We start from the raw sequence: 12725 nt of genomic DNA, 5'->3' as shown, positions 1-12725 counted from the left end.
TATCAACTTTTAGGTAACACCCAAAAAGGAATTTTTTTTCTTTCTTAATTTATTTTGCTCAGACTTGGAATATTGTAGGCTCTTGGCAATACAAGAAACAATTCAATAAGTGTGTAAAATGCTGTAGAACTTCCTTCTTCATAAAATACAGTACACATGGGATACATATTGTACAACATGAGAGTTTTATTTGCATTACTTAGGAAAACCTGCCTATGTGTTTCTCACTAGTGGCACTGTCTACTCCAAATTTCAGACCATTCATCCCATGCCAAGAAAAGCCGAACATGGAGCTGCAAATTTATGTTCTGTGTTTTGCAACAAAATGAGTGTATGTAGTGAGTCATGGAGAGAGTTGCTTTACTTTCCTTGTGAAATACATGCAGGAGACTAGAAATTTACTGAGGGAAATGTTCAGAGAAGCTTTCCTAATTGCCAGCTGCTAAAATCTGAGCAGTACAGAGCTCTTGGCCTGTCTCTGAAAGCATGAGACAGAGATCTTCTGCAGTATTCAGAGAGGAGGAATTACAGGTAAGTAATTTGCTTTTATAGTACTGCAGTTTTAGGAAGGATGAAGTAAGGCATTTGATCCCACCGATTAAAATCTGTATATAAATTTTGGTATAAACCTGTGTGTTCTTCATAGGAGAGAAGCGTGTCTACCTATCACTGCCCAGACCAGGGGTAAGTCGGTTTTTGGTTTGTTGTGGTTACTTTGTATCTGCCGTTCTCTGTTTGATTTCTTTCCCTGTCACAACTCGATGGTGACCTAACAATATCTTGGTAACATGCATCCTGACTGGATGGCTGACAGTAAAGTATCAAAGTTTGTCAATTTATTAAGTGAATAATAAGCAGACTGAAGACAAATGTAATGAGTGATGTTACGTGCTTTAATCACTTTGATTATACATAAGCTTTAATTCCTTTTCAATAATTTTTTTACCACATAATCTACTTTCATGCTGTATAATTAAAAAGTACATTGTTGTTATTAAAACAGTAGGAATATGCTGCAATATACTGAAAATTAAAACAAAAATAAATCATACTACCAAGACTTAACATTGTAGCCTGAGTTAACCTATTTGTAACAAGGGTTCATGTTCGAGCCTGTTGTAGCCTTTTTAAATAATGAGTTCTTGTTTCCTTCCTTGATCTTAAGTGTTTAATGTAGAGAAAAAAGGTACACCAAATACCCAGTTTTTAGGTGTGAGGTAATTTAATATGTTTAGCTGATTATACTTGATATTACACTATTTCTGAGAGCATCTGTGTGTTAGGAGGCCTCCTAAATCTTGATAGTGTCATGCAATCAGTCATTTGATTCACCTGCTGTAAATTGAATCTTTCCATGAGCAGGAAAAAGGGAAAGAATGGTCTCAAAAGATACAGTAAGCTCTAGCTTGTTTCTTTCTCTCCCTGCTTTTTTTCCTTAACTTGTAGAGAAATTTGGGGTTGAAATGGTCCTCTGTCTCCATGTCTTCTGTTGTGCAATTTTAGAGCTTCAGACACAACACAACTTCTGACTCTTAATGAAAAGATAAAAGCTTTATAAATCAAATATTTATTTTAAAAGTTTTATAAAGCCAGTCTGTGGATTTAAATTGTTAGGCTGCATGAGCATGGGTGAATTTCACAGTTATGGAACTAAGTACTGAAACTTTGGATCGGGTTTCTCTCCCTGACCAGTTTGACTAAGACACATAGCTTTTGGATGTCATAATTTAGAGATTAAATGTTTGAAGTCAGAGTCCCATTGATTAAAATGTTTTTAAAAATATTAAATAAAATTTTGTGATCAGCATTTAAACAGTTCTGCTTGCATTGTTTGAAAGGTTTCTGCCTTCTTTTTGGGTTTTGCAAGATACTTAACATTGTGGGGAGTTACAAATGCGCAGTTTGAAAGTAGACAGGGAAGGTAGATGGCATCCACAGGACACCAGAGTTTCTTCACAGAGTGATTTCTTTGCCTAGCTGGTGCTCTGAGCTTTGGAATTGCCTCTGTTCCCGGTGTTGTTCCTCTCAGCTGAGCCTCTCCTCCCCTCACTGCCACCACAGATCTGCTGTGCCTGGCTGACGCCCACGCTGTCCCTGCACAGAGGCCACACTGTTCCTGCCAATCTAATTAGATCACATATTTTGTTACATCTGTTTAATTGCCACTCTGCTGTTTGCTGGTAATGAGTGGCACCCTAGACCATGCTGTAGATGAGGACCAGAGCAGCAGTGATGATTCATGTGTGTACTTAATGCATATTTTTTCTCTATAGTTTAAAGTGTTGAATCATGTTTTAAAAGCAGAATAACGTATCTACTGATCTGACTTTTAATACTATTAGTACTATTAAAATAATGCAAGGGAACACTAGAGTGGAGAAAACTGCAAAAACATTGAGCTTCCTTTAGTTATTTGTGAATTGAAAACCTTATTTGCTGTAACCAGTGCTGGTTTTCTTGAATACCCTTCCATGACTCTGCAGCTTAAATATTTGCCATACTTTCTAGACCAAAATTCGTGTTTACAAACAAATCTAGTTTGGTTTTGTCTTCCTTTCTTCTTTTAAGACACTGCCTTGAAAACAGTATTTCTGAAATTGCATTTCTGGCATGTAGTATAGTCAAATCACAGTTTGGAGTACAGTCCTTTGTGCTAAATGTTTCGATATGAGATCAGCATTTCTAATACATAGGCAGAATTGCAGTGTCTAATCTGGGTAGACATTCATAAGATTCACATTTAATATTTCATATTTAATATTTCACAAATATTTAAACATTTTTGGATGGAAAAGAGAAATGGCAGAAAGTTAAACTGTGCACTAAATTGCACTAGGAACCTCAGTATGATTACTTTTGCTCAGATTCTTGAAGCGAGAAATGGAAATGGGACTAGAATCTCATTTCTGATGCTGTTCACAATGAACAGTGTTGTTTCCTGGTTTGTTGTTTTTTTTCCTGCACGCATTACTGAACCTAATTTGTCCAAGTACTCCCACGAATGAATAGCAGCAGGTTTTCGTCAGAGTTTTTCAGAATCTCAGACAAGGCTCTCAGCTGAGCACTGAGATTATCCAGCTTTCTCCTGTGCCTCACACCTCTCCAAGTCATGACACCAATTTTGTGCTACTCCTCTGCAGTCCAGTGGTTTCTGGACTGTGCCTCCCACGTCAGATGATTTTGCTGTCTTTGCACAGTAACAGCACCAGCACATGAAATTAAAGCCAAAACCAGCAAATAATTACGAAATAAATTATGAATTACTGCCTAAGTGTGTCATGCAGTTGGCAAGCCCTGCCTTACCAGGTAGTCTGCTCACATCAGTACCAATAATTATGAGCTAATATTTGGCTTGCAGCCAGACTTATATTTTGAATAGTTCATGACTTAAAAAAAAAGAAGGAAACCCATGAAAAGATCAGTGTCAGTATTTGCTTACAGCTGCTTCTCCAGAGTGACACAGAATAATGGGCTGCCTCCTCACAGCAGCATTCATATGGGTGGTAGCCTATGTCAGCTTGCTATTACCCAAATCAGCATCCCTGTTATATCAGTACCATCAGTGATAGAAAAATCAGTGCAGGAGTACTTGCTTAAGACTGTTTAGTCCTGAGTATTATTGAGGATTTACAGGGTAAAGGGAAGAGACTGTACTGCATTAGGAAGTGGAGCCTGAGAACTGTAGATGAGGTCTTTTCCTTGCAATTTCAGGGCATCTGCACCTGCCATTTCAGGACAGACAGATCAGTACAGGTTCTCAGTTTCTGCTGAGAAGTTTGTTTGAACCTCTGGAACTCTCCTGCAAAGTCTTTCTCTGAATATAGAGCTACCTCTTTAAGATTTGCAAGTAAAATTATTACCAATTCCTTTTATTTAAAAATATTATTTTTTGTTTGAAACAGAAGCATAATGCAAATCTGAAAGCATTAAAGCCAGTCAAACTAGATTCTGAGGTAAGATGGCATCATTTTGGTAAAAAAACTCCTTTCATATTTTTATCTTGTCTGAACAATGTGTTTTTAAGTGCCATAAATATGCTTGCCATTTACAGGAACAGGCGAAAATTGCAAAGCTTGGATTAGAATTGCATCTGCTCACATCTGATGTGGATTCTGAGACAGAGAAATGGGAGGACCAGGAGAATGAGATTGTGCAGCATGGACAAGGCATGTCAAGTATGGCCTACTCCATGTATTTATTTACCAGGTAATTAGAGTACACATGGCAAATTTTGGTGGGAAAAAGAGCATTAACAGTGTTTATAAGAAAGAACAAATTTTCATTTTCAGAGCATAATAATTGGGACTGTTTTAGAAAGGAATTTGATTCTGTCTGTAGACTTCATAAACTTTTGTAAATTTCTGAACTGTTTAAAAAACCCCTAATTTTAAACACCACTTTATTTTTAAAGGGCTTAACATCTGTTTCGTTGGAGGGCATCTATTTAAATGTCTCTTGGGTATGGAAATCATTTTAAGAATCATGTTCATAAATACTTTAAAAATTAAGGGAATTAAAGCACAAGTATATACCTGTAGATGAGATAGAACTGTAGATGAGAATTACTGATCCTTGTACTGAAAAGTGTTTATCTGAAACTTGCCTGTGCAATGTCAGCTTTCTTACTTGAAGAATTTAGGTTTGCTTGCGGTTTTTTTACCAGAGCTGAGATTTCTTTTTTGTTACCTGCTAGTCCAGTAATACTCATTATGCCAGAGATGTGGATTTCTAGTCTTGTTCAGCTTATGAGAACTGAGCCATTGTTAATTCCCCAACAGTGCTGTAGCTACTGAGGTGTTTGTATAATATATTTAAGTCAGTTCTTGTAGGTAGTTGTGTCTAGTATCTTCTAAAAGACTGATATTTACAGTTCACTGGTGTGAACTGTAAGATGTTCAGTGGTGAGACTATTTTTTGTAAGTAGTAGGCAATATAATCTGCAGTCTGTAAATGGCATGTCTTCTGCTTTTGTTATTTCTCACAGAGGAGAAGGACTTCTGAAAACTACTCAAGATTTATTTCATCAGGCAGAGGTAATGTATTTTTAACAAAATAGGACGTAGACACTCTGAGTGAAGCCAAACAGGAACTTCAGTGTCTGATTCCTTACACATAAGTACAGTGTACCATGAATTGACTGGCAGTTGTAGACTTTGAGCAGCCTAACTCTGATACATATTCTGCAAGTGAGCTTCCAGTGTTCCAGTAATAGCTTCAGACAGGATCATTACACTGATAGATTCCAGCTAGGAGGAGGGATAGCAAACTGGCATTATGGCAAATAGAGTGGACTTCAGTACATCTGTAATATTTGTTGTGTCACTCAGCTCAGTCCCTGGTAGTGTTAACAGATACTAAATCCTAGTCTGAACAGCAGGATTTTCATGGGAAAGAAAGATGTAAAAACTTGCACAATGCAAACAGAAGGGCCCAAATGAAGGGATGTGAAATGCTATTTCCAGAATGCATACCTGTGTGTAACAGACTTGTTACCTTTGAAAGGACAATAAACAAAGAGGCCAGGTGTCATCACAAAACATTTGTGAGCTGCCACATGCAAAAAATAATTGGAAATTGGGGGTTTTGTTATATGTAAAGGGATAACCTTTAAACTCTGCTTATCTGTGAGGATGGCAGTTAGCTGTGTAGTTGTTATTTCAGAAGTCACTGCAAACTGCTAACTTGTGTACTGTAGATGTATACAATTATTACAAGTATTTCCTGCTACCTTTTTACTTAAAAGCACACTATTAAACCAGGAGGGAAAAAGCCTTACCTTCTGTTGTGATTCATTTTGTTACGTGCTTTCTCCTCCTTTCAGATTTTTGCCACAGAGGGCACAAAGCTTGCCTCAGCTCTTCATGCTCTTTCTGATCAGGTGATGTATTTTATTACATCAGTGATACTGCTTAGAAGTTGCTTGTGCTTAATCTTCTCCCTTAACTTGATGCTGGAGTCTTTAACACAGAGTTATTTTGTCTTCCTGGACAACATACCAGGTACGTGATGATGACAAGCCTTTGCTTCTGTTGGAGGCTGAAAAACTCATCACTATGTGCAAGCAGCTCCAGGCAACAGCTAAAGCTTCTGCTCAGGGTAAAAGTGCTACATTTACAAAGGTACAGTAAAAAACTATATATATTTCTCAAAGTAACACTTAACTTGCTTTGAAATAAAGTATTTTACTAATTTATGCTCCAGTTAAAATATGGAATTAGGTTGCAGTAGTACTGTAATCCACTAGAATGCCATTCAGATAAACAGGAACTGTAATTAGGTGTACCTCAGTATGGACTTCAGGGATCAAAATTTGAATGAAGGTAATATGTATTTCTGCCACTGTAATAATTACTGTTATTACTGTTACTGATGCTTAACATGAATGTAACAAATTCCAAACCTCAACTCCACTACTGAAACACATTTGATTCTCAGTAGGCAGCATCTACCCTGGACTGCTCAGGTTTTTTTCTGATATTCATATTTGCTATAAATAACTACATAGACAGTGAAAGTTTCATCACTGTTAACACAAGAAGTAGATCTGCAAAGATCAGAGGGGATCAGTATCCCTGAGCCAGCAGCAATCAATTTGAGCAAGACCATTTCCATGCAGCTGGATGTTTGTTTGCACATGGCTGTGGAAAAGGTGTTTCAGTTTTACAGCAGGTGTGAAACTGGCTGAAGCATGCAAGCCTCTCAGAACCAAACTGAGCACCTTGGGGCTACTGCATGGTTTGTTTTACACCCTCTGAATTAAATGGGAACTCCAGTCTGTTTATACAGTGATGTACCAGTACATAGCAGTAACAGGTTCTCAAATTAATGTCTGAGGGCTCAGACTTGTGACCTGTGCTGAGTGTTAAGATTTAAGATAACTTTTAGTGTAACATCGAGCTAAGGCTTAAATGATGCTTGGCTCTCTAAATCATGCTGACAAAAGGAAAACCATGAAGAATTGTGATGATTCATGCTTAGATCTTAAGAGCTCCTTTCCAAGAGACTTCTGTTACTGTTTAATATAATATTATTAGTAGTTCATCCACTTGGGATGTGTCTGCTCAAGTTGTGCTTAACAGAAGGGATGCTCTTGTTTTACATGTACCATACAGAGAAGTTTAAAAAAAAGTAGGCAAACCCATTTGATTAGGAGATATTTTAACAGGAAAAGTATTACTTAACCCAGTTCAAAACAGATCATCTCATGCCAAAAACAACTGCCTAACACAAGTATTGAGTAATAGGCATTACTCATTAATTGTCTTGTTTAGGTTGATGCATGCATTCTGAAAACAAGGAATGTGATGACTCTCTTATGTCAACTTCTTCCACTTTGCTGCAAATTACTGAGAAAGGTGAGTACTAGCTTAATCTGCACTACTTAAAACTTTTGAGGTTTGCTTGCTTGGGTTGGTTGGTTGTTTTTAAGAAATCTTTCTTATATACATACACAGAATAAAGCGGGAAATGGTTGTCTTAAGCCTGCTCCACCATGGAAAGAAGACAGAATACGAACTGGTACAAATGCACGTACTCCAGAAAGAAGAGTGGAGACATTTGGCATCAAGTCTTTAGAAAATCATGTAACAAACATGACATTTTTAGAGAGCAAGTAATCATAGCACTGAGAAATGCAGGAATTCCCATTTGAAAATAACACCTGCTGAAGTTTCAATACTGCTTTCATTTGTGGAAAGTCAAGCCAGGTTAATTTGATATAAAACTGTTGATCTTTGTCACATCTAATAGATGTCCCATTACTTAGCCATTAAAACACAAGCTAGTCTAAATATTCTGTATTTTTATAATGTGAATGCCTTTCCTATGCTTGCTGTTGATACTGATATTGTAATTAATGCTTCTGAATGTCTTAATGGATGTGTCAACCCAAAGATGCTGCTAAATAGACATTTTACATAAAGACCCCTGTGCTGCATATGCTACATGTAACCACTACTGTTGAAGTCTGTAAGCTCATCTCTGACCTATTTCAGTCTGTGTATTTGATAAAGCAGAATCAGGAATATAGTCTGAAAGGCTGTGGCCTGAAGCACTGAAATGTTACCTTAGTTACAAGTTATACCTGCAATTAAGTAGTCTTAGGAAAAAAAAACCTCTTTCAATCGATTCACCTCTGAATTTTCATCTTTACAAGATTTATCTCCACAAAAAACGTATTTCTAAGTGATTAATAGTTTCAACTTAAGCCCTTTTTCTTTTACCCTATTTGTAGATGGCAGTTGTTGCTTTTTTATTAAAACTTTCTGAGCAGAATTTGAGTTGCCTGTAGAACCACTAAAGTATTATGCAGACTTGACATTATGCCATGTAAAATTGAAGAAAATAGATAGTGATTATTACAAAATTCTGTACAAAGGGCATTATTTGACTTCAGGATACCATGAAAATACAACTTGGTATGAAATATGTATTTTAAAATTTATCTGCTCTTTGTACACAGACTTTTGTTGCATTTTTGTTTTCCATTCACCTGTGTCAAACTCCATATTGTATTAGTTTAGCTAAATTACATGATAGCTAAATACTATGATTTTTCTGTATGTACTATGCTTGCATTAAGCAGAAGCAAAGCTGATTGTGGGACATAAATAATCTCCAACATGTCATTCTGAGCTTATTCAAAAACCTGTAGTGTTAGAATTCAGAGAAAAAAAAACACTTTACGTCAAATTTTTACAGAAATTTTAATATACAAACTATTTTAACTGGTTTATTCTTTTACAAATCAAGGAGTTTAGTTCCTTTTAAAAACTGGCACTGGGCCTTTTCCATACTATAAAACTCACAGTGTACAATAAAAGTCACTTATTCAGTATCAAACACAGATGGGAAGTGTACAGTTGATTTCATGAAGCAGAACTGCGGCGTTTCATCAAAACTTCCTCGTACTCCTTCTGCGTCAGAAGTCCCTGAGTTATACTCTTGCTTTCTTCAAATTTGGGTAAAACCACTGCAATGTACCCCTCAGTTGATGGCTAAAAAGTGAGACTGAAGTTAGCAGTGAAATAAAATCTGAAAAATAAAAGCACAAGAAAGTGTCTTACCTTTTCTTGCAGAAGAGCAGGATTGCTAAGGATGTTCTCATTCACCTCAATCAGCCGCCCTCGTATGCAACTGCAAAAGTATTTAGATTCTGTAGATGTGGGGGTATGGCAAGGTAGGGAAAAAATGGGAAAAATCTTACCTGTAAATGGTGTATTCCTCTCCATCTGATGAAGATATCCTGCACAGAGGGGCAAGTTCTGTTAAAAACTGAGCTCCCTGCATTTGGAAAACAAACAAACAAACATGTCTGGGGTTTTAATTACACGGGACTTGTAAAAGTATTACCATCAACAACAAAAAGGAAGGATGTGTGATAGTTACAGATCATTCCAAGTTCCAGAACTGTGCTTCCCTACAGAAGGGAAGATGCCAACTTAGTTATGTGCTCAAATCAAACAGAAGCTTGTTACAAGCCTACAGATTTAGTCATAATTGAGTTTCTTGCAGACTAGCAATCTTGTATTTTGATGAGTCAGGGGAGAGAGGAGAGGAACAGCACCATGGATTTCAGTATAAGCAAGTTCAAATGCACCTTCAAAAACCCACTACACTGAACTGCCCCATCTACTCTCTAGTTTCCAAATCCTTCGCATCTTCTTGGAAATAAACTTTTATTATTTCAGGGATGTTTATGTCCCTCTGTACACTACCAAAAAAACTGCTAGAAGCAAGTGTGCTTGAGCAACACTGGAAACCACCAGTGCTGTATAGGAGCACTGCAAGACCCTGGCTGGGACAAGCAGACAAGCACATCTTGAGGAAATCTAAATTCTTCAAGTGCAGAGGGGCTGGTTTTAAGTGAAATACAGAAGTAACCTGCTGGGTTTCTCTCCAAGAAAGGACAGAAAAATCTCAGGCAGTGTGAGAGATTAAAATGAAAACTAAGGAAATCAAAAAGCCATACCCTTTTTGACTTCCCAGAGACCTTATTCTGAAGTCTGCTACAGTTTGCACTGATTTGGTAATTAATGTTTTTAATTGTTTTCCCACTTTGAAGAAGAGGGTGGGCTTCTGCCAAGGTGATGACACAAATTCTGCAAAAAAAAAAAAAGAATATAATTATTCCACTGTAATTTTAAGAAGCCACTCCTTTGTGCTCTAAGCAAATCCCACAACCTCCTCTGCCTATCTTGTTTGACACCTGCTGTGCCAAACTGAATGAAAATGGCATTCTGACCTAAAGCCACTCCCATGGAAAATGCTTCATTTTGAGATACCAGACTGGACTGTCAAAAGCCCTACACTTCTTACTGAAAGAAAACCACTGCTTGTAAATAAGCCAGTGCTGTTCTATCTGTTGCACCCCATGAGAGCATGGCTGGTTCATTTCAGCCAGCAGCTGAAGTAGACGCTAAGGTTAAGATAAGTAAAGCATGGGGTACTTTTGTCACAAAATGTCACACAAAGGAGTGTTTCTCAACAGCTAAAGGCCCTGTGCAGTGAACAGCTGAGGAATCCTTCGGTGATCTGGGCCTTAGTTAACTTGCTGCATTTTTTCTAATGGACGGTTATTTCTGACCATGACACTGCACAGTTTGAGATGAGCCCAGCTGAAGAGACCAAGCCTGCCTGGCCTAGAACCATGCTTGATGCACAAGCATCACTTGCCAGTAACTGAAGGGAGGGGAAGCTATTCTGTTTGAGAGTATAAAACCTACAGCAAGCACCAGAATCAACACAAGAGTGACTGCAGAGAAAACCAGGGCACAGAACCAGATCTCTCCCTGTGGATGCTGCATCCATCTCCCCCTACTCCTGTGGAGTTGTGGCTGCACAGCTCCCACAAGAGGGAGCTGGATCCTGGTAAATGCATCCAGCATGTTCTAGCAGTAAAGCCACCTCCCTTCACCCCAGCCGCCTTCTAAGGGGAAGATGACAAATTATCTTTGAGCTGTCACCTGATGGAGCTGAGACCTCGCAAAACAAAAAAGCAAGAAACAACTTCACATTGCATAGAAACATCAAACTGAGCCACAGCTCCATACATAATAATGGTCAATTACTTTACAGAACATCTGGCTAAGCTGCTGTGGAATCCAAGGGTCCTGATATTTCAGAATTCAAAGCAGGAGAACAGTCTTCATGGACAATTGAACAGATCAGTGGCATTTAAACTTGTTTATATCAGACACCTGAGATTAGTAACCTTATATTCAGTATTCAGTACAAATGGAAGGGTGTCCTTCCTTGCTGTTACTGTCACCTGTTATTTGAAGGTACTCTGGTTTCCCTTTTGAAAGAATGGAGAAAGGAAACACCCACAGAGAAGCTCCAACTACAAAGGCTGCAGCAAGGTGATGGTTCTGCCCTGTGCCAAGCATACTCTTCCTTTTATTCTGAATTTCTAGAGCAGGCAACTTACCAGGAATGCAAATGCTGCCTCACCTTCCCTCAACCCATGAGCCACTGGCCCTGGCAGTTTTTGTGTGGATAGCAGATTATGTTCTTCCCTCTGGGACTGAGCACCCCAGAAATGCTCCTGATGCCCTAAGAGGCTGCAGCAGGGGGAGGTAAGGTATGGAAGGAGACTCCACATCAGGTACAGGTTGATTTACTCCATATAACTGGATATCCAGCTACATCCAAGCACAAGTAAGACACTTTCATATCTTGCCTTCACCATCCATTAGTACATGTGCATGGAAAAGTAATTAGGTTTTATCTAGAAAAAGCTAAATGTTTGTTCAAATGGAAGGACTTCTAAATCAAGTTAAAGAGACTCCTTCAAAATGTCGTTTCACAAAGGCCTTTTGGAACGTTTCTCTTCTGCTACTGATGATCACAGAATCAATTAGGTTAGAAAAGACCTCAGATCGACTCCAGCCTATGACCGACCACCACTGTGTCAACTAGAGCACGGCACTGAGTGCCAAGTCCAGTCTTTCCATGAACATCCCTAGGGCCGGTGTATGGGCCCTTTCAGCAGGAGAGGGAGCGAGGGCAGCACCACGGGCCCTGCTGAGCAGCACGAGGGGCAGTAGGGGGCCGTCAGGGGGAAAGAGGCCAAGCCTCTGTTTCTCACTGGAGCAATTAAAGGATGGGGAGAGGCCGATTTGTCACTCTGCCCTCCTCCCACCTTCCCGGACAGCGCAGGCTCGCCCGGTGCTGCGTCCCGGCTGCCGCAGCCACCGCCGCTCCCTCCGGGCGCAGCCCGAGGCCGCAGCCCGAGGCTCCCCGGGCACCGGAGCCCCGCCGGCCACTCGCCTGTTGGAGTGCTGCAGCACGCAGAAGTCCTCGCACGGCCGCCCCTTCACGTCTGCAAGAAGGGCACAAAGAGGAGTCAGGGCCCCGCCGCCCCCCGGCCCTGCCCGGCCCGGCCCGGCCCCGGCGGTACCTGGCTTGTACCAGCGGGTGAAGTAGCGCTCGGCGCCGCCCGGCCCCGCCGCCCCCTCAGCCATGCCCGGCCCGGCCCGGCCCGCCGGCGCAGCGCGATGACGGCAGGAGGCGGCCCCGGCAGCCCCAGCCCGGCCCTCTCCCCGCCCCGGCACGGGAAAGTCTGAGGAAACCCTTGCATCCATTATCCAGGGTAGGCAGGCACGTTAAAAATTGCTGCCGAAATATATACACATAAAAACAAAGGGCTGCTTAGAGGCACTGCCCCACCACTTTGCCAAACCTTCAGTTTTGCTACCGGTTTTTTTTTTCTCAAGGCTCTAAAC

The 12725-nt window shown here is 40.0% G+C and overlaps 2 protein-coding genes across 2 annotated transcripts in view; one reads left to right on the top strand and one right to left on the bottom strand.

The window, feature by feature from the left end:
* CTNNAL1 (catenin alpha like 1) overlaps nucleotides 1-7616 on the top strand; it is a 56087-nt gene extending 48471 nt beyond the window's left edge. Inside the window, exons 12-19 of the mRNA XM_054284556.1 lie at nucleotides 647-684; nucleotides 3903-3953; nucleotides 4052-4206; nucleotides 4985-5033; nucleotides 5822-5878; nucleotides 6000-6119; nucleotides 7272-7355; nucleotides 7455-7616. Of these exons, the coding sequence (XP_054140531.1) occupies nucleotides 647-684; nucleotides 3903-3953; nucleotides 4052-4206; nucleotides 4985-5033; nucleotides 5822-5878; nucleotides 6000-6119; nucleotides 7272-7355; nucleotides 7455-7616 (716 nt within the window). The remainder of the gene's footprint in view (nucleotides 1-646; nucleotides 685-3902; nucleotides 3954-4051; nucleotides 4207-4984; nucleotides 5034-5821; nucleotides 5879-5999; nucleotides 6120-7271; nucleotides 7356-7454) is intronic.
* A 1248-nt stretch (nucleotides 7617-8864) lies between these two features.
* On the bottom strand, nucleotides 8865-12478 carry ABITRAM (actin binding transcription modulator). Its single transcript, XM_054284557.1, has 6 exons — nucleotides 12401-12478; nucleotides 12271-12322; nucleotides 9971-10100; nucleotides 9206-9282; nucleotides 9066-9135; nucleotides 8865-8996 (listed from the first exon to the last, which is right to left on the bottom strand). The coding sequence occupies exons 1-6, from the start codon at nucleotides 12462-12464 to the stop codon at nucleotides 8868-8870; spliced, it is 522 nt and encodes a 173-aa protein (XP_054140532.1). The 5' UTR covers nucleotides 12465-12478; the 3' UTR covers nucleotides 8865-8867.
* Nucleotides 12479-12725: the final 247 nt, after the last annotated feature.

The sequence above is a fragment of the Melozone crissalis genome, unplaced genomic scaffold (assembly GCF_028551555.1).
Source record: "Melozone crissalis strain CALT ecotype California unplaced genomic scaffold, PUWL_Pcris_2 ptg000042l_1, whole genome shotgun sequence".
In the NCBI taxonomy this organism is placed as follows: domain Eukaryota; kingdom Metazoa; phylum Chordata; class Aves; order Passeriformes; family Passerellidae; genus Melozone; species Melozone crissalis.
This window is presented reverse-complemented; position numbering and strand designations above follow the sequence as displayed.

Coding starts and splice junctions, on each gene's coding strand:
- ABITRAM (XM_054284557.1), bottom strand. CDS start 12,464: ATGGCTGAGGGGGCGGCGGGGCCGGGCGGCGCCGAGCGCTACTTCACC. Junction 10,101..12,270: donor GTGCTGCAGCACTCCAACAG/GCGAGTGGCCGG, acceptor TTTTTTTTGCAG/AATTTGTGTCATCACCTTGG. Junction 8,997..9,065: donor CTGCTCTTCTGCAAGAAAAG/GTAAGACACTTT, acceptor CTCACTTTTTAG/CCATCAACTGAGGGGTACAT.